The sequence below is a fragment of the Coffea arabica genome, chromosome 4c, assembly GCF_036785885.1.
Source record: "Coffea arabica cultivar ET-39 chromosome 4c, Coffea Arabica ET-39 HiFi, whole genome shotgun sequence".
Taxonomy (NCBI): domain Eukaryota; kingdom Viridiplantae; phylum Streptophyta; class Magnoliopsida; order Gentianales; family Rubiaceae; genus Coffea; species Coffea arabica.
Window position 1 is genome coordinate 2,532,964 of NC_092316.1, and position 21,045 is coordinate 2,554,008.

Genomic DNA, 21,045 nt, shown 5'->3' on the forward strand with positions numbered 1-21,045 from the left:
TACTCGAACTCAAGTTCAAATAAATTTAATTGAATCAAATCGAGTTCAATCCAATTTATTTGAGCGTAATCAAACCTAATCAAACTCACAATAATAAATATTAAAAAATTATATGCACATATACATATATATATATATATATATAATAAAGTATGATTAGACTCGTCAATCCTTCGAGTATAAAATATTAAAAATCGAATTCGACTTGCGAACTCAAATGGCTAATTTATTGAATCTCGAGCCTCAACTCAGTCAAAATGAATTCGAGCCGAACGGTTGACCAAATAGCTAGCAAGATCGACTCGGTTGGGCGTCTCCCCTGCAACAAAAGTATCCCGAACAATTGCGTCCGCTTTAACTTGATACGTTACATGCTAGACCGACCGGAAAAATGGCAGCCGACAAAAGTTTTACGGGCTAACGATTGGAAACGCGAATTCTCGTGGCAAAAAAGGCATGTTCACTGAATTCTCGTGAATTATGGTAGTATCCCAAAAAACCATCTTCATTTTCCTCGGATTGTTTCTGTGGTAAAACCAATTGATAATTGTGAATGTGTGTGATTCGTTCGTTCATGAATTGTGATGGAGGAACTTAAAAATATCAACCATACTTCCTAAAATCATTTGATTACACTTCTGACTTCCACCCTTCAAGACGGTAGAGAACTCTTTTTTGTATTGCAAATTTTACAGGTCCTTGAACCGGTGGAGAAATAGAAGAAAGGGAATTTCGCCAAATTGGTTCCTAAACATTTTCACTTAAATCAATTTCGTCCTTCATTAAATATTTTAACCAATTTAGTCCCTTAACTAGTTTTTTGCTTTCAATGTAGGACTTTTTACTACATTTTACTCAATTCGCGTGGACCAAAGGGGTATAATTGTCACACTGGCTTAATCTCCTGCAATTATCCACTGAAACGAATTAGATATCATTATCCCGCCCATGCGATTATCCTTGGAAATAGAACTCAAATGGGGAAAATTGGGAGAACAACTAGGGCGAGCGGTGAACAGAAGGTGGAGGCCAGAATCGAAATGTCTACGCCACGAGCTCAGGCAATGGACGATGGCGATTCTGTAAAGGATGGCAACGATCAAGTGGAGTCATTGGGCTTGGGTGAACAGACGATGGAGGCTAGAATCGAACTGTCTACACCACGAGCTCAGGCAATGGACAATGGCGATTCTGTCAAGGATTGCAACGATCAAGTGGAATCATCAACAAGATCAGGTAACTCGGCTTACTTCAAACCTAACTTCATCAACCGTATGCATGAGGTGCTTGAGTTGAGTGCCACTACCCAGTCGTATGTTGGAATGGTGATATAATGTATAATGGAAGGACTTGAGGGAGGAGGGTTTAATTTTGCAGTATTGTACTTCAGTGGCGAGGCATGAACAGGTTAGGGGATGTTAAAATTTTTTGTTAAAGTGCTTATAGGTTCCACATGGGTAAGATAAAGCATTTAGTTTGGGTATGGTACTTTCAAAATTTTACTTTGTTTTCCTGAGATTTGTGATGTTGAAATGTTGGTAATTTTAAAATTGAATATGTATGCTTTTGGTTTAGGTGGTGAAATTTGGTCTCGATTAAAGTAAATTTGTTTGTTTGTGAACTGTGATGTGGTCCATGTGCCTTTAAAGTATACTATGCGTTGCTTTCATGTTGATGAAAAGTCAGACATAACTGGGGCCAAGGTTCTGCATCTGAGAAATAATAAAAGATTTCTATTTTTTTAAATAAAAAAGCAGGTCAAGATATGGATTATTTTACTTTGAAAGTACATTATGGTGGTGTCTATGTTAAAGAGCCAAAAGAAGCATACGTAGGGGGTAGCGTCAAAACATTTGACGGAGTTATTCCAGAAAGAGTTAGTAAGTCAATTCTGAGTCACTTTTGCACTTTTGTGGGCTGTCGGGAGGATTCAAAGATGATGTATGGAATCCCCTATGAAAAAAATGTCCTGAAGTTTCGGCAAATAGATAGTGAGGATGATGCAATAGACGTGGCTTGCATTGGTAAAAAATATGGAGAAGTTGATGTGTATGGTATCCATGAATTCCATATACGAGATGTTAATAGCGACACTGATTTAGGTGCAGCAACTGTTGAGGAGATTCAACTAAAAGATGATAATTTATATGTGGGGCTCACCTTTGATGATATTGATCTAGCTGACTTCGAAGAAATACCAGTCAAAGTTGAGCAAATGAAGGAGCGTGTGAGGTCAAAAAATGAAAAAACAGAGCCTGCTGAACATGGAGGAAATGATGGTGATGATGATGGTGATGATGATGGTGATGATGATGCTGTCCATTCGGATTCATCTAGAGCTGAAAGCTTCCATGATAGCGATTATGATTTCAGCCATGATGAAGAAGATGTTATATTTCAGAGTTGCATTGTTACACCCGAGCAAGAGTTAGATTGTCGAATTGGAAAGATACAACCTGATGGTGGAGCAAAAAGTAGGGGCAAGGAGTGTAAGAAACAGAAAATGTCTATGCCTGCAGCCGAGAAGAAAAAAGATAGAGCTAAAGATCATTCTTTGAAGGACTTGCACTTAGATGAAGGAGATCAGATTCCAGTCCACGAGGAATCTGATTCGCTTGCCTCAGATGAGTTGAAAAGTTGTCAGTCCTCCTCGGATGAAGACAGCAAAAAAAAGAAAAAGGCTAAAAACCCGAGTCTTGTGAGGTTTAAGCCTGATGTGGATATGGAAGATCCTAAATTTCATGTTGGACAGATTTTTGATAATAAACAATTGTTGAAATTAGCTGTGGATAACTATGCAGTCAAGTGGGGCAAGGATATACAATGGGTAAAACAAGATGCTACACGGATGAGAGTTAAATGCAAGGCTGAAAATTGTCAATGGATGTTGTTTGCCTCTAAGGTTGAGGCCGGTGATGACTCTCTTGTGATGAAGACTATGGGACCTGAGCACACTTGTGGCCGGACATTCTACCACAAGAGAGCTACCTCAGGTTTTCTAGCTAAAAAATATGCAGAATTTTTAAGGTTGAATAAGAAAATCACTGTTGAGGAATTTAGGGAGAAGGTGCATTCGGAACTTAATGTTCACATCACTATAGCACAAGTATACAAGACATTCATGAAAGCAAAGATCATAATCCATGGGAGCTATAAAGAACAATATCAAAGGCTTTGGGATTATTGTGACGAGCTGCTAAAATGCAATCCGGGTTCCACTGTGTACATGGAGACAGAGTTAGATGAAGACATTGGGAGAGAGAGATTCCAAAGGTTGTATGTCTGCTTTGGGGCACTAAAAAGAGGATATAAGTCTGCATGTAGGCCCGTCATTGGAGTGGATGGCTGCCATTTACGAGGTCCACACCCCGGAGTGCTACTGACAGCTGTTGGGATTGATCCAAATGATTGCCTGTATCCCATTGCTTATGCAGTAGTAGAGGCTGAAAACAAAATGTCTTGGAAGTGGTTCGTCGAATTTTTGAAGTACGACTTGGAAATTTATGACCAAAGAAAGTGGACACTTATTAGTGATAGACAAAAGGTACTCTCTTGCTGAATTAATTAATTTTCATTCTTACGATAAATTTAATACTTAATTCTTACTGAAATTTAATAATTAATTCTTACTGAAATTTAGTACTTAATTTGATATGTAATCTTATAACAGGGTTTAGGGACTGCAATTCATGAAGTGCTTCCAGAAATTGAGCATAGACACTGTGTTAGGCACCTCCACAACAACTTCAAAAAGTTGCACCCGGGCTTGGCATTGAAGGAGAGATTTTGGACTTGTGCTCGGTCGTCCTACATGACATGGTTTGAAAATCAGATGGAGAGTTTGAAGGAATATGATGGAAAAGCATGGAAATGGCTAATTGAAAACACATCACCTTGTCATTGGTCAAGATCGCACTTTCGGACCACACCAAAGTGCGATATTCTGCTCAACAATTTGTGCGAGAGTTTTAATTCAGTCATTATGGCAGCTAGGGAAAAACCAATTTTGGGAATGCTTGAGACACTCAGAATTTATCTAATGGAAAGGCTGAGAACCAAGAGAGAATGGATGAAGAAGAGAAATGACAAGATATGTCCCAAAATTCAGAAAAAACTTGAGAAGGCAAAAACAGAAGCTGCTTCAAACATTGCAAGATGGTCCAAGGAGGACCAGTTTGAAGTGACACATGCGTATGGTGGAAAGTATGTGGTTGATCTCAAAAAACAAACATGCACGTGCCGAAGATGGGACCTGACTGGCTGGCCTTGTTGTCATGCCATATGTTGTATTTCCTTGACTGGTGTAACTCCCGAATCGATGGTTCATCAGTATTACTCAAGAGAGAATTACTTGAAAGCCTATGAACCAGCCATAGCTCCAATGAGTGGCCCGAATGCTTGGGTCCAGTCCAAAAAAGAGCCGGTGCTACCTCCAATAAAGTTAAAGCTCCCTGGTAGGCCCAGAAAAGCACGGAGAAGAGAGTCTGATGAGCCAAGAGCCAATTCCGTAGGTGTAACAAAGCTGCCTAGAAGAGGAGTTGTGAAAATAAAGTGTTCAAATTGCCATTTAGAAGGTCATACTGTTAGAAAATGCCCATTGATCATTCCAGTGAATGAGCTGCCCGGTTCATGCTGTGGTAGGCCACCATCGTCTAACTCCAATAAATGCAGCTTCTGCAAGGAGAAAGGCCATAACAAGAGGACTTGTCCACAACTAAGTAAGACAACTAAGAGGCCTGAAGTGAATGAAGACCACGGATCAACTACTACAGCTGGTACTGAAGATTGCTTGTTGAATTAATTTTTTTTATGATTAATTCAAAACTAACATAAATTGATACTTTTTTGTTTAACAGATGTAAATCAGGCCTTCAATGATGGGGAAAGTGGAAGAGACCAACAAAAAGCTGCTACCGTATCTTCATCAAATAATGGTTTGCTGTGTTTCTATGTTTTTCTAAATTTTTTCGACTAGAGTTCTTTTAATGGTTGTATGTTCTTTTGCTGAATTAATTGTAAGCTTTTCTAGTCCCAGGTGGAATTGCAGAAGCTGGTACCGAAGATGCTGAAGTGATAGAGTTCCAGCTTTCGGCTCCCCAAGCTATTTCTACTGATTTGCCACAAAATGTGATGAAGTGTTCAGTTTGCAAGAAAACTGGACATAATAGGCAAACTTGTGATTCCTTTCAAGCTCGATTTTGGAGAAAAAGACGGGCTGCTATGTCAGTTTATGGTCCATTTCCTCCTTCAAAAGGGAAAGGGACCAGGAGAAAACAAACGGTCTGTTTGCGAGTATAATTGTTAATCAAAATTGGAAATTCGTTGTATACTCTATTCCCTAACGCATGTATGTGATTTATGCAGGCACATAGGGTGTTAGATGAAGATGATGATGAAGCTGACATAGCAATACTGGAGGGATGATTAATAGATGTGAACCCCCCTGACTTCTTAATTTTTGTTGCACATGTTTAGGGCATGAAGTCTCCCTAATATAGATCTTACAATTGTAATTATAGCGTACTGATCATGTGGGGGAAAGAGAACAGAAAATATCATTGTTGCCATGTATCTCATTGCCTAGACATGAGTTTGGCATTGATCTCTTTTGGACAATTGGCATTCACTGGTTATATGAAATTCCTAATATCTTTTGTTGGTTGCATATTCATCAGGTGTTACATGGGTTGGTTGTGTTTAGAGATTGTCAAATTTTAAGGCGAAATCTTGCCAAATTTTTTAAGACACCATTAGCTACCTGAATGGCTATCCTTACCATCTAGAATGAGATTAAAATTGCAGAATTAGCATGTGTATCCTTACCTAACTCTGGATGGTATAGACATTTCAAAGTTTAGTAGCACAGGTACGGGAGATGGAGTCATGACTTTCTCGTGCTTATGTAGCTTTCCTTTTGTCTGCCTTCTTGTTTGGTACCACTAACTCTATCTAGCAAAATAGTAGTTTTTATTAATTTTGCAAGTTTTATTAATCAAGTTGTATAGCTTATACATGGAGCAGTCAACTTAGTTACATCAATAGCTCCCTAAACATATCTATATATTCCTTACTATGAACAATGAAAACATAATCAGCAACATGATACACCTATCAAAACAATTATGAGTGAAATGTTTGTGGCAAAGCAACCAAAGAATGAAGGAGAACCGAGGAATGCTGTCTTTATCCCACACAAATTTGCATCATTCAACCTTAGCTCCAGCAGGTCTCAAAGCCGATGTGAAATGTTCTGCACGAACCAGCTAGCCATTTATTTTGATCAGCCTTATCTAGAATGGGAACAAACAAATTTGGAGTGACGTTCTGCAATTCCCTCGGGTGAATTCTTACATTGTGATGAAAAAAAAAATGATTCTACAACGAGGGCGTATTGTGAATGATTTTCTGGAATTGGGGTCTTCGCATTCTCAGAATGCGAGCTCGTACTAACGTTGAAACCCGCAAGCGGGATTCTGTGTTTTTTCTATTTCAAGGTTAGCTCGCATGCGGGTTAATGTTATATTTGAGCGCGAGAAGGCTCTTTGGGCATTATAAGTAAATATTTAAATTAATGGCAGTTTTATTACACCAATATTATTGTATTATCATTATTATGATTATTGTATTATTTCTTATGCAAATATAACATTTAATTATTTAAATTTGATTTTATTTTTACAATTTATAAAATTTTTATCACTTATATAATATTTTTAAAACCCTAATACATCTAAATTTGATTTTATTTTTCAAATTTATAAGATTTTTATTTAAAAAAATGGGATACGGATAAGATATCCGGTTGGTTCGATTTGCATAGGTGCATATGAGAATATCCGAATACTCTTTAAACCCGCATGCGGGTTTAAGGAGATTATGGCAACTCTCTGACACACTAGTTACCCGTCCAACTTGTGTGTATTAAAATATATTTAAATATTATATTTCATATTTTTGTTATTTAGAGTTTAACAAAACATTAATATTGGGTAGATTTGAGGGATATGCATAATTTTGCACATTTGTAGGAATATTAGAAAATGGAAAATTTGGGTAAATTCCCAAATTTTGGAGGTAAGGTGTAATCCAAGAACTAAAACAGTCATTTATAAAACCTTAACAGTAATAAGGTGCAAACCAAAACTGCAATCCAAGAGTAATATCATTACAAATTTCATAACCATACTTATAAATGCGAAATCTAACAAAAAAGTTAAATACAATTTTTGCAGGTCAAATTTAACAAATGCGAGCTATTTGCAAAATTTTAAATATTTGCAACATTTTTTAAAACAAAAATTAGAAGCTTTCTGCAAATAATTCCCTACCTCTCAAAAAATACCAAAATAAAAAAGATAAGAGCTCGCATTTGTTTCCTAGAAATAATTCCCTAGCTCTAAAAAAAGGGAAAAAAAAAATTGAGAAGAGCTCGCATTCGTGGAATGCGAGCTCAATAACCAGAGCTCGCATTCCACGAATGCGAGCTCTTGTAAGCTCGCATTTGTGAAATGCGAGCTCGTTATTGAGCTCGCATTCCACGAATGCGAGCTCTTGTAAGCTCGCATTTGTGAAATGCGAGCTCATTGAGCTCGCATTTCACAAATGCGAAGACCCCCTGACGGAAATTAAACCCAAAATCACCCCTTTTGTAGAATTTTTTTAAAATTCATCACAAAGTTGGAAATTTCTCCAATTCCCTCACTAGCCTACATCAGATAAGGACACTTGAGAAAACGAATAAAACTACGAATCAACTACAGGTTCCAACAAAATTTGCTAATTCTGCATTTCATCAACAGAAGACAGCTTCCAACAAAATAGATTACGATAGGCTAAATCTAATTTTTAATCTCGTTCAGGAAGGCCTATCAACATGTCCATATACAAAATTTGCCCAAAATTCGATATATATATTAGACAAATGCTTCATCAAATGCTTACACAGCCTTACAACCAAATCATAGTCAGACAAAATTAAGGCCAACCATAGCCACCTTACAACTTCATGAACAAAAGGCTAACAACAACTACATACGTTTCTCTAATTCATCTAAACTAACATTTGGAGCCCCAAATCTTTTTTAGCATGTCCTCTTTTCTCGTTGCCAACAAGCACAGCAATTAACAAGCAACCACAACAAACAGCAACAAAAACTAGCAACTTGCTCTTATCTCTTAACTTTCGAATTTCAGCCTTCATCATCTTCTTTTCTTCTTTCAACCTTGCAAGTTCAATCTTCATGAACTGGTTCTCTTGTTCAGCTTTCCTGAGTTCCTTCAAAAGTTTTGCCATTGTATTTTTTGTCATCTCCGGCATTGGTGGATCATACCACAAAAAGTACTTGCAAGCCTTCGGTGACTATAATCAATATCAATACCTCAATTAGATTACCTATTATTGCAAGTTGATCTAAAGCACAAATTACTACTAAATACTCATATCCGATTATACTGCCAAATTTAAAAAATTAATTCCCCTGAAGACAGATTAACAAAATAGAAAAAAATACCCCATAATTCTTGCAGCCGTGGAATCTTCTTCCTGGATTTGACAATGTCCACGAAGTAGCTATTCGACATGGTTCATTACAATCACAAAACACGCTCTCAGATCCATTGTACTCGCCTACCTTCTCTCTCTTCACTCCTGATAAATTTTCACTTTCCTCATCCTTATGATTTGAGTGTTGGAAGCTGCACGAACTTGATGCTCCATTGAAATACTTTTTCCCTTGATGCATCTTACATGTGCTCCTTTGCAGAAACAATTGGGCAACTAAAAATGAGCCCTAATGTCTTCAAACCAGATGCTCGCCCCTTTTTGTAATGATATCTAATTCGTTTCAGTGGATAATTGCAGGAGATTAAGCCAGTGTGACAATTATACCCCTTTGGTCCACGCGAATTGAGTAAAATGTAGTAAAAAGTCCTACATTGAAAGTAAAAAACTAGTTAAGGGACTAAATTGGTTAAAATATTTAATGAAGGACGAAATTGATTTAAGTGAAAATGTTTAGGGACCAATTTGGCAAAATTCCCTAGAAGAAAATCATCATTCTTATTCTTTACTCCAAACGGCAGGCATGGAAAGGGCAAATCTGGATGAATCCCACTCTTTGAAACGAAAAATTGATGAACTAAAAACCCTTCTGAAACTAGAAGGGGTGATTGCAATTGAATTAATGTGGAGGTGAAGAAAAATGGTTTTACCCTCCCTCAAATCAAATGGCGAAAGGTTGCCTGAGTTGAGGTTGCTGCCGGTCGAGACCGACGAACCGGAGTGCCAAGAACAGTGCTGTCAATCAATCAGTGGCCTCCATTATTGTCCGATCTTATATTTATTTTATTTGGGCAAAACGCGAAAGCGAATAAAATTTGGATTCCATTGAGAAAGGGACAAAAATATAAAATAATGCTAGAGAGCAAGCGTTTGAGTCCAATTATTAAAGTTGTTGGATATTTTATGCGCAACGTGGCATTAATTTGTAAGCCTCTTGGGCCTTGGGACCTCTGCCCCTTGGACTAGTGTTAATTATATATGTTTGTTGAAAAAAATAAAAGAAATTTCATTATAATAAAATGCTTATTACACAATTCTAGGTAGGATATAGACAAAGTGTCATGTCAAATTTTATCAACCATCAGCTTGATAAAAGTACCATTGATTTAATATGTTATCTCTCGTTCTCCTGCGTGTATTGATGATGGTGACACGAATGTGAAATTGACACCAACCGGCATTCGTCCACCCTTTTATGCTTCAAACCTGCGCAAGTAACTCTTCCTTGCAGAGTTATAGGAATTCTATCGAGTCCCCTCCCCTCCCCTCCCCTCCCCAGGGATGGGTTAGTTTAGATTATAAAACTTCTATCGTATCGTTAAAAAAAAATAACTCTTTCTAATTAATATATTTAAACAAAAATTTCTAACCTATTTTTTTAAAAGAAATTACATAAGTCAAGAATATCTTGAAGTTCTGTTACAGTGCGGTGTTAGTTTTTTTTTTTTTTTTCGGGAGATCAGATTTTTTCTAATAAAATTAATTTAATATGTTATGTTCAAAATAATTTCTATCTATTTAAACATATGACATCAAAAAAAAATCAAATATTAACTTTAATTACAAATAAATAATTCATATATATATATATATATATATATATATATATATATATTAACTCTCATAATATAAACTAAAATTGTGAAAAAAAATTAGGGAGAGCTAATTTTATTTTACACATATACCATGAATTAAAATTTTCAAAATTTAGGGAGAGTCAACTTTATTTTACACATAATTATATAGCCTTTACCCACCCTATTTCAGGTGATTTTTCTTTTTCCTACTCTTCTTCGCTTGCTGTTGGTTTAATTTTTCCTTTTTTCCTGCTTGCCCATCAATGTATAAAGAAACCTTTGGAAGATCAGAAAACGTGTCTTTTTTATTTATTTATTTATTTGGGTATAGGGGGGGTAAATAGCAGATGTCGCGTTCAACTTGCTTGTTGGAATATCTATCTTAAATTTTGCTCTTTTTTTTTTTTTTGAAGGACTTAAATTTTGCGTTTTGAGACTTTAAACATTTTGCAGCATTTGAGGTTAGTAGTAATGGCTAGTAGTGTGACCTTACTTTTCTATGGGTTTCTAGATTGTTTTACGGACGTCGTAATCAGATGTGATTTTAGAGGGAGATTGCTTTGGACACGTTTGATGTAATGCCTAAATCAAATGACCATTACTAAATAGTAGCACTGCTACTATAATTCTGGAATTGTTACTTAGAGAGTTAGTAGTATTTGCCTACATCAAATGAGATTGTATTGCCTATTTCTTGATTTTAGAGATGTTTGGGCTAATCTGCCATTAATTTTCTATTTAGAGTTTAGTCCAATTGTACTTCATTCTAATTGTAACTCATGGTATTAAGATTTCAATGTCTTTAATTTGAAAGTTTCTTAACTACTTTTTAGTCCTTTTTTGGCTAGTTCGTAGCTGCATTTAAGGCTATTTTTCACTGGTTTTTTGGGCTATTTCTTAATAGCTTTTTATGCTGGATTTCTCTCAACCACTGCTATGAAGTTTTGTGGTTTTTTTTTTGGGGTTTTTGGCAGCTAAGTTATTGATTCTTTTTTTTATTGCTTAACAGACTGGCAATGCTGAACAGGTCTTGTTTGTCTTTGTTGTTGTTTCATTATGGTTAATATGGACGATTTGGCTGTTGTTTGGTTGCTTTTCTTGGTTAGTTTTTAATTGTATTTAAAGATATATTTTTACTTATTTTTTGTGCTGAATTTCTCAATCAATGGGCTGCTTTTTTGACTTTTTTTGCTGCTGTTTTTGCTTCTTCTTTGTTTTTTTTTTTTGATAGCTAACTTGTTGGTTTCTTTTGTTTTTTAATGTTGTTAATGTTGAAGTACTTATGCATCAGAGGCCGACTTGTTGATGAAGTGTTGAAAATACTATTTACATTTAAATCTTGTCGGTGATTTACTATACTTTGATTTCTTGTGTAACAATGGTTGAACATTTTAAGTGTTGGATATTTAGATTTTTATGTATTATAAGTTTATGATTGTATCAGTGAATAATTTGTAGTACTCAAGATCAGGAATATGTGAAAATTGCTTTTATTATGCTCAAATTTTACCAAGAACATGCGGACAAAAAAGTTATTTTCTTGCCCAAATTTCTAGAAAGTCAAACTGATTTTGAGCTCGAGCCAGAAAATCGAGTGAAAATCAAGTTGACTTTAAATTCCTCGAGAGCCAGAATATCGAACAAAACTTAAACTGACGTCTCGAGCTGCCAGCGAGTTAAAAATCGAACTAAACTCACGAGTCAAAAACGAGTCGAACTCGAATTTTTCCTTTTCTCAATTGAATTGAGTTTAAGGTTCATTTTTTAGACCCAACGATCTTGAGGTTGAATTCTAACTCGCAAATTAACAAGTCCAATTTGATCCGGTAAGTTCAAAATTTGATTGGACTACATTCCTTTGTAACTCAATCTTTAAAAGGCCCTGTCACGCGGGAGCAGTAAAAGCTTGACCATAAAATTTCTCAATGGATTCAAAATCGACGTAGATTAGAAGCAAATAGGAACAGCATAACAGCAATGGTTAAAAATTCACATTTCCATTCTCAAGATTAAAATGAGCATTTCATTCCTTTGCAAATTGCAAGTGTATCATACTTGTTAGTACATCAGAATTAAGACATTTGATGCAAAAAGCATGCATCAGTAAAATGAGATGCAGTTTTACAAGAGTAATACAACAAGTAAATCAGATTGTACGTCACAAATTTTAAGCGGTCCAGGACAACAGACCTAGAATTCATAAAAGAAAAGACTTTATTGATGAAAAATGCGTTCATACAGGAATTTTCTGCCTATATAATGGACGAAGTATCAGTCCTCCGGCAAGGAGCAGCAAAAAATGGCAGTAGCATTAGCAGCATGTCTTTGCCTTCTAGTACTCGGGGCCACAACTTCCCAAGCTGGCCACCCAGCTCACCAGCATCCTAAACTAATTAACCCTATCCGCATGATGCCTGAAGCCTCCTCCGGCGAATCTGTCCCCGTATATAATTGCCTGAGTTGGCGTCTGACCGTGGAAACCAACAACAAGCGCAACTGGAGTAATGTCCCGGCAAGATGCGGGTTCTACGTTGCAGACTACATGACTGGCAGGCAATACCGCTATGACTGTGAAGCCGTGGTTGATATTGCCATCAAGTATGTTAAGAGTCTCTCCATACCCACAGATGGCAGGAGCATTTGGATCTTCGACATCGATGACACTGCACTTTCTAACTTGCCCTTCTTCTCCAGGCCGGACGTTTTCTTTGGGTAAGTAACGTTTTTTTTTTTTTTTTTCCCCACCATCTTTAACCTGTGGGTTACTGCGTTATTTTGATATTTTGTGTCATGTCGTTTTAGGGTGAAGACGCTTAACGCGGAGTTGGAGGCTGAGTTTTATGAATTTGTTCTGACGGCGGAAGTACCAGTACTTGCAGCAACTCTGAGGTTGTACCAAGCTATAGTCGAGGCGGGGATTAAGGCTGTCTTCCTGACTGGATCATCAGAACGTTCTGCAGATGCAAGGGCTAAGAATTTGAAGGCAGTTGGATACGACACCTGGGAAGAGCTCATACTCAAGTAATCTTTACTTTCTCCTGCTTCTAGTTCTTTTGCATCGCTAAAGTAAGCAGTAATTATTGCGTCTTGTGAGTAATTGGTTCTTCATTGTGTAGTAGAGGAAAAAGGTACATCAATCAGTCGAAACACCAGGTGGGATCTTGATTATTATTATTACTTTTTTGGGGTTCTGCTCTTTTCGTTTGATGAATGCAACGTGGGATGGAAATCTGAAGTCTGTCGAGGTTACAATTACATGCACCATGAGCTTTTGGCAAATACTACTCTTACTAGTGTTTTATTAGACTAGAATCTGGCAAACAACTCCTGCTTGTCTGCAGAGACTGAAGAACACAGTACTCCTGCTTGGTATTTTAACAGCCACATATTCATTTTAGGACGCGCAATGAATTTATTTTTAACTTTAAATTAGGCTTCTTTTTTTCTTTTTTTTTTTTGAGTCCTGATCCCAGGAGAACTTTGGTTGGTGCACGATCGCAGGCCCGACTCTGTAAACACAACAGTACAAGTTTTCAAATCTCAGGTGAGAAATCGGCTGGTGGTCCAGGGATACAGAATTGAAGGAAACATTGGAGACCAGTGGGCTGATATAGTCGGGTCCAACGTTGGTCGCCGGACTTTCAAGCTACCAAATCCGATGTACTACGGTTACTACTAATTTGGGTGCCGGAGATGCAACCCAATTGAACTTAGGTCCTTGTCAAGCCGATCTTCATGATCATTGATCAGTTTCTCTTAGAATAAATGGGCGTTGTACTAAGCTTGACTCAATCATGTATTAACTCTTGCTTGCCCTGTTCTCGTGTCAATCGACCCTTCGTACTGGAAAGTTTGTGTTTTTCCTAAGCAATAAATGGCTATGCTGTAACACAGCTTGAAATGAAGGCCGACATTTATGGTCCCGTGTAATGCCCTGTGTTCTTTTAACCTGTTGCAGTAAACATCTAGCCTTGTAAAATAAGTGATATGGTATTAGAACACATCATTTGGGCTAATTTCTTAAAACATAGCGGAAAAAATAAAAAATCGGTGAAATGTTGCTCTGACAAACAGGTGTTTTTATACTATACCCACCGTGCTGAATCTGATTCAACACCGTAGGAGCCTCACCTATTTTTTATTTTTTATTTTTTTGGAAAAGGTAAAGGCTAAGCACGCAATCTTACCATTTGCTAAAGCTCTTGCAAAGGCTTCTCAATTGCTAAATTGGAAACAAATTATCCCAAACAAACAAACAAATTCTATTTTTGTTGTGATGTTATCCAAGAGTTTAACTTATTGCTCGAATATTTTGTATTATACATGAAACGTTATCAATAATTATTCCTTTTTTTCACAAAAATAGTTTGAATATTTATATATTAACCATTAACACATTTCTCACATTCTCGTTAGTAAAATTTAAGTACGTAATTTCTCAAAGAATGTTGTCATTTCTTATTAAGCGAGTCAACATGTGTTGACTTCTAATACTTATCGAATGGCTTAGTCCTTATTTGGATTGTTAATTTTTGTGGAAAAATTCTATATTTTTCATGAATATTTCTTTTACATATTTTTTAATTATCTTTTTTATCTCGCATATATTATATCTTTAAAAAAAAGTGTTATATTAATTATTTTCTAAAAAACTCTTCAAGATATGCCATCCAACTGACCTCTTAGTCTAGTTAGATATTGTGAATACACACTAGGTCAGTTGATAAACACCAATCATTTTTTTGTTAAAAAAAAAAATTTGTGACTTATGAACTGACAAACTTGTCTTAAAACGTGGTGGTGAACAAAAGCAAAATAACCCAATCTTTGTTTTATATAAAAATTCTAAATAACTATTTGCTAAATGTTACAAGTAAAGGGGAAAGAAATTACTTACTTGGGAAAAAAATATCTACCCATTTCGCCTGACAGCACGAGGGACTTGGTTCTTTTTTGTTTTGACAAGACTCAGCACGGTAGCCAGCTGGCTTTTGAAAAAAAAAACTATCATGCCGTGCCCAATCAGCACGACAGGTCGGTATAGATTTACACCCCTCCCTTGTCAGAGTTACATTTGGTAGACCCTTTTTTTTTACCAAATAATCTGAGAAATTAGCCCATCATTTGGCTATTAAAAATATTAACCGCTGTTGTCCATATAAAGGTATTAATATTGATTAAGGTACTAATATTACCTGTTAATTTAACTATCTCTGAATCACTTACAAGTATAAATTGTGAATACTAATGGAGTTGACGCAAGGCTAACTTTTGGATAAAGTGAGGAGTGTGTGCGTTTTAGATTTTTTGCTAGGGGGTCAAAATTTTTTCTAACAAAATTATGTTAATATATTATGTTCAAAATAATTTTTATCTATTTAAGTATATGACATCAAAAACCTTCAAATATTAACTTTAATCATAAATGTATGTCTGTTTTATAAATATATAGCACAGTCATACCAAAAATTAAAATAAGAAATAACATTTGATTAAATATCTTATAACATTACAAACCACCCAAATTGTACATTATGAGCAAATGCTCCAATATGTTACTCATGTAATATATATATATATATATATATATATATATATATATATAACTATGCAATATAAGTATAATTATTTTCAACTAAAAAAAGATAAAAGTTATGTTAATATATATTTGAAATTTTAACCACTTTCTTAAAAGTAAATTGAGCATTATGTTCTTTCGTAGAACTAAATTCATCTACAATCGAATTACTACTAAATTTTAAACCAACTTCCTTTTCTATGTACACAGTTAGGTAATCATTCAAAAAATTATCTTCAATCTTGTTTTAGAGTTTTGTCTTGATTGTTTTCATAATTGAAAATACCTGTTCTATAGTTACAATTGATATAGGAAGAGTGATAATAAGTTTAATCAAATGGGGTAAGTTTTACATTTGTATTTGTTTTAGCCAATTGATGATTGTGAATTAAGCCTTTTTATTATAATATATCAAATAGGGTCAATTTACTATGGATGATCAAATTATACATTTACTTTTTTGAAAGTTAAATAATTAGAACAATAAAAAGATAAATAACTTTTTTGAAGAAAAAAATTAATTCAAAAGTGACTAATTCATATATATATATATATATATATATATATATAAACTTTCATAATATAAACTAAAATTGTAAAACATTATGGGGGACCAATTTTATTTTACACATATATTTACACACGATAAATTAAAAATTTTAAAACGTAGAGAGAGGACCATGGCTCTACTTAACCCTCCCTTGGCTCCGTCATTGGTTTTGTAGTTTTTGTCTTCCAGTCTCAATTGGAAAAATGCAGTGACACTTTGTACCTTTTCCCTTCTTTTTTTTTTTTATGGGAGACTCAAAGCCCTGAAATGAGGCACGATCAAACGAGAGAACTTAATGAAAGGAAGAAAGTGAGGTTGATAATCACCTAGCTAATGCTTTTGTGACACAGTTGGCTAATGACTTTGTAAGTTCAGCTGGATTGTAGGTATAGTTTATACAATTTAATACATAGGGATAGTAACTTTTGTTGGTACAAAAAAGGAATAATTTATTGCCCTTTGAGGAATTTTCTACATAGAAATCGCAATGTTAAACCTAATATATTGTCACATACCTTAAGAAAACTATCAATCAGATTTGTTTCTTCTCCATTAGATAAAAAAGGGCAAATTATCCATTTGGCCCTTGAACTTTTAGTTTAAGTAAAATTAAACCCCTTAACTATTTTTTGGCAATTTTTAGGCCTTAAACTTGTAAAATTGTGCACCCGTGACCCTTTTGGCCAGTTTATCCGATTTTGCAACCCTTTTGACCATTTTGCAACCGGAAAGCTAATTCACACGAATGGCAGTAATTTGAGTGGGAGGACATTTTTGTCTGCATATTCTAAGTAAAAAGGGTCAACTCCTCCTTGTTGTGATGAAGCGCCAAGCAGGGGAACCACCCTAAAAGAGGATTTTTGCAACTGAATGCCTGCGTGTCGAACTGCAACCTCCATGGCCATCTTGACCACGGCCTTCATTGTGTGACTGATTCGTATGGCCTTTGCTCTTGAATTTTGCACCTACGTTCCTACCAATAAAGACTGCAACTTTTACTGTTGTATACAAGCCAACTGCAATTGCTAAAGGCCGCACAGCCTAATGAAAATCCTCAGCATGCTGGTACTTCTCCACTACTCCAGGACATGTATCGAAAGAGACAAGCTCTACTTCTGCTGGATCTGCCAAGAAACTTTTGCATTCTCCCCCAATCACAAGTATTGCTGGGAATTTCACAATGAGGCACCCCAAAGCACAGGGGGGTTTAGTGGGTATTTCTAAACAATGAGGAGGTTTCGTGTCAATTTCCTTAACCATACGAGGATTTTATGTATTTTACCTTTCTTATTTTCATGACGAATTCCAGACTTTGTCTATTTGAGCTTGTGTATATACACCCGGTAGCTTTTAATCCATGTGGTCATTTGTGAAAAATAATTTCGTGAGTTGATTTCTCGTGAACAAACTCAGCCATTAGACTTTTCCTGTGAAAATGAATTTCATGAGCTGGTGCCTTTTGACTTAATATTAGTCAAAAGACATCATCCATCAACTATTCTTTCATGATCTGTGCCCATCATTAATATAAAATAAAGAAACATGTGTCACTCTATTAAGTAGTGACAAAATTTGTAAATTTTCAAAATACTGATGTATACTTACTTTATGGAATGAAAAATGTAATATTTGACGAGTAATAAAGAATATATATATATATATATATATATATATATATATATATATATATATATATATATATATATATGTATGCACATATATTTGATTGGTACGTAAAACTATCATTACGAGTCTAGGATTTTTTTCATATAAAAATTTAAGTATTTTGTCATCTTTCTCATCCAAATACACTTAAAATTTACAAGTACATAAAAAAGTATCTTCATATTACAAGAAATGGTAAAACAAAAAAAATTAAAATATTTAATTGGATTATAAATAAATAATTAGTTTTTATTTAATTTATTTAAATCTATTTAATAAATAAATCTAAATAAATTGAATATATTTCATCCACCATCCATTAAATCAAAACTAATTATCAACCATTTATTCATATTTCCTCCTACAGCAATAACTACCCGCAAAACCAATTTTACGGCCGGACAATTGAGACCAGACATGAATGTTCTGGGCCTCCAACCAATTAACCACGTGGTAAACGAGTGGTCCATTTATTAGTGACCAGACACTGTCACTCACATTCGTTACTTGGCCCACATTCATACCCTGCTACAATCATCAACGTGCCGTGTCAGGCAGGAGCCGTAAAAAGCTTTAACCATGAAATTTCTCAATAGATCCAAAATGTACGTAGATTAGAAGCAAATAGGAAGAATAACAGCCGTGGGGAAAAAAAAAAAAAATTCACTGTTCCATTCTCAAGATTAAAATGAGCATTTCATTCCTTTGGAAATTGCAAGTGTATCATACTTGTTAGTACATCAAAATTACGACACTTGATGCATAAAGCATGCATCAGTAAAATGAAATGTAGTTTTACAAGAGTAATAAAAGAAAGTCAGATTGTACGTCTCAAATTTTAAGTGGTCCAGGGTCTGGACAACAGACTTAAAATTCATAAAAGCAAAAAAAAAAAAAAAAATTGATGAAATATGCTTTAATACAGGAAATTTTTGCCTATATAACGGACGAAGTATCAGTCCTCCGGAATGGAGCTGCAAAAAATGGCTGTAGCATTAGTAGCATGTCTTTGCCTTCTAGTATTCGGCGCCACAACTTCCCAAGCTGGCCACCCAGCTCACCCGGATCCTAAACTAATTAACCCTCTCCGCATTATGCCTGAAGCCTCCTCCGGCGACTCTGTCTCCGTAAATAATTGCCTGAGTTGGCGTCTGACCGTGGAAACCAACAACAAGCGCAACTGGAATGGTGTCCCAGAAATATGCGGGAACTACGTTGCACACTACATGACTGGCAAGCAATACGGTTATGACTGCGATGCCGTGGTTGATATTGCCATCGAGTATGTTAAGAGTCTCCCCATACCCAGAGATGGCAGAAGCATTTGGATCTTCGACATCGATGACACTGCACTTTCTAACTTGCCCTTCTTCTCTAGGCCGGACGTTTTCTTTGGGTAGGTAACGATTTTTTTTTTTTCCCACCATCCTTAACCTGTGGATTACTGCGTTATTTTGATATTTTGTGTCATGTCGTTTTAGGGTGAAGACGGATAACGCGGAGTTGGAGGCTGAGTTTTATGAATTTATTCTGACCGCAGAAGTACCAGTACTTGAAGCAACTCTGAGATTGTACCAAGCTGTAGTCGAGGCGGGGATTAAGGCTATCTTCCTGACTGGATCATCAGAACGTTCTGCAGATGCAAGGGATAAGAATTTGAAGGCAGTTGGATACCACACCTGGGAAAAGCTCATACTCAAGTAATCTTTACTTTCTCCTGCTTCTAGTTCTTTTGCATCGCTAAAGTAAGCATTAATTGTTGCGTCTTGTCAGTAATTGGTGCTCGATCGTGTAGTAGAGGAAAAAGGTATATCAATTACAGGAAAAAGGTGGGATCTTGATTGATTTTTGTTTTTTGGGTTCTGCTCTTTTCTTTTAATGAATGCAACTTGGGATGGAAATCTGAAGTCTGTCGAGGTTACAATTACATGCACCACGAGCTTTTGGCAAATACTACTTTTACTAATGCTTTATTAGACTAGAATCTACAAATAACTCCTCCATGAAAGAAGTTCTACTTGTCTACAGAGATTGAAGAACAAAGTACTCCTGCTTGGTATTTTAGCAGCCACATATTCATTTTAGGACGCGCAATGAATTTATTTTTAACTTTAAATTAGGCTTCTTTTTTTCTTTTTTTTTTTTGAGTCCTGATCCCAGGAGAACTTTGGTTGGTGCACGATCGCAGGCCCGACTCTGTAAACACAACAGTACAAGTTTTCAAATCTCAGGTGAGAAATCGGCTGGTGGTCCAGGGATACAGAATTGAAGGAAACATTGGAGACCAGTGGGCTGATATAGTCGGGTCCAACGTTGGTCGCCGGACTTTCAAGCTACCAAATCCGATGTACTACGGTTACTACTAATTTGGGTGCCGGAGATGCAACCCAATTGAACTTAGGTCCTTGTCAAGCCGATCTTCATGATCATTGATCAGTTTCTCTTAGAATAAATGGGCGTTGTACTAAGCTTGACTCAATCATGTATTAAGTCTTGCTTGCCCTGTTCAGCTGGTCTCGCGTCAATCGACCCTTCGTACCGGAAACTTTGTGTTTTTCCTAAGCAATAAATGGCTATGCTGTAATAAAGCTTGAAATGAAGGCCTACATTTATGGTCCCGTGTAATGACTTGTGTTCTTTTAACCTCTTGCAGTAAACATCTATAGGGGGGAGCAAAATCGAAAAATTCCGATTTACCGACCGAATTCGAATTGAATTCGGAATTTTCGAAATCGACAAATCAGAAATCAGAATCGAATTCGGGTTTTCCGAATTCATATATTTCGAATTCGGTAATAGACTTTTTCAAATCGAAATTTTCGATTTCAAATTCACAATTCGAAATCGGAATTCGAATTCCGATTTCGATTTCAAATTTGTTTTTAATATATAAATATATTTTTTTAATACATGTAATATAAAATTTATACTATATAATATTATATAAAATTTATATAATATTATATAATATTATAAATTTTATATTATATAATAATATATAAATTTTTCCGAATTCGGTGAAATCGAAATTTACCGAATTTTGAATTGAATTCGGAATTGGCGAATTTGAAATCGAATTCAGTCGAATTATCAGATACCAAAATTTCGAAAAATT

The 21,045-nt window shown here is 35.6% G+C and overlaps 2 protein-coding genes across 4 annotated transcripts; both read left to right on the top strand.

The window, feature by feature from the left end:
* The first annotated feature begins 12,397 nt into the window (after window positions 1–12,397).
* LOC113739608 (acid phosphatase 1-like) lies at window positions 12,398–14,042 on the top strand. Of its 3 annotated transcripts, none has more exons than XM_027266874.2 (3): window positions 12,398–12,849; window positions 12,940–13,158; window positions 13,599–14,042. In XM_027266874.2, exons 1-3 carry the CDS (start codon window positions 12,437–12,439, stop codon window positions 13,717–13,719), a joined length of 753 nt encoding a protein of 250 aa, XP_027122675.1. In that variant the 5' UTR covers window positions 12,398–12,436; the 3' UTR covers window positions 13,720–14,042. The 3 variants fall into 3 exon arrangements, with proteins under 3 accessions (XP_027122675.1, XP_071901527.1, XP_027122674.1); XM_072045426.1 differs by lacking the exon at window positions 13,599–14,042 and adding an exon at window positions 13,254–13,566; XM_027266873.2 differs by having other exon boundaries at window positions 12,402–12,849; window positions 13,639–14,042.
* Window positions 14,043–18,883: 4,841 nt separating this feature from the next.
* LOC113740164 (acid phosphatase 1-like) lies at window positions 18,884–20,398 on the top strand. Its single transcript, XM_027267685.2, has 3 exons — window positions 18,884–19,326; window positions 19,412–19,630; window positions 20,119–20,398. The coding sequence occupies exons 1-3, from the start codon at window positions 18,899–18,901 to the stop codon at window positions 20,294–20,296; spliced, it is 825 nt and encodes a 274-aa protein (XP_027123486.1). The 5' UTR covers window positions 18,884–18,898; the 3' UTR covers window positions 20,297–20,398.
* The last annotated feature ends 647 nt before the right edge of the window (window positions 20,399–21,045 follow it).

Coding starts and splice junctions, on each gene's coding strand:
- LOC113739608 (XM_027266873.2), top strand. CDS start 12,437: ATGGCAGTAGCATTAGCAGCATGTCTTTGCCTTCTAGTACTCGGGGCC. Junction 12,850..12,939: donor AGGCCGGACGTTTTCTTTGG/GTAAGTAACGTT, acceptor ATGTCGTTTTAG/GGTGAAGACGCTTAACGCGG. Junction 13,159..13,638: donor TGGGAAGAGCTCATACTCAA/GTAATCTTTACT, acceptor GCACGATCGCAG/GCCCGACTCTGTAAACACAA.
- LOC113740164 (XM_027267685.2), top strand. CDS start 18,899: ATGGAGCTGCAAAAAATGGCTGTAGCATTAGTAGCATGTCTTTGCCTT. Junction 19,327..19,411: donor AGGCCGGACGTTTTCTTTGG/GTAGGTAACGAT, acceptor ATGTCGTTTTAG/GGTGAAGACGGATAACGCGG. Junction 19,631..20,118: donor TGGGAAAAGCTCATACTCAA/GTAATCTTTACT, acceptor GCACGATCGCAG/GCCCGACTCTGTAAACACAA.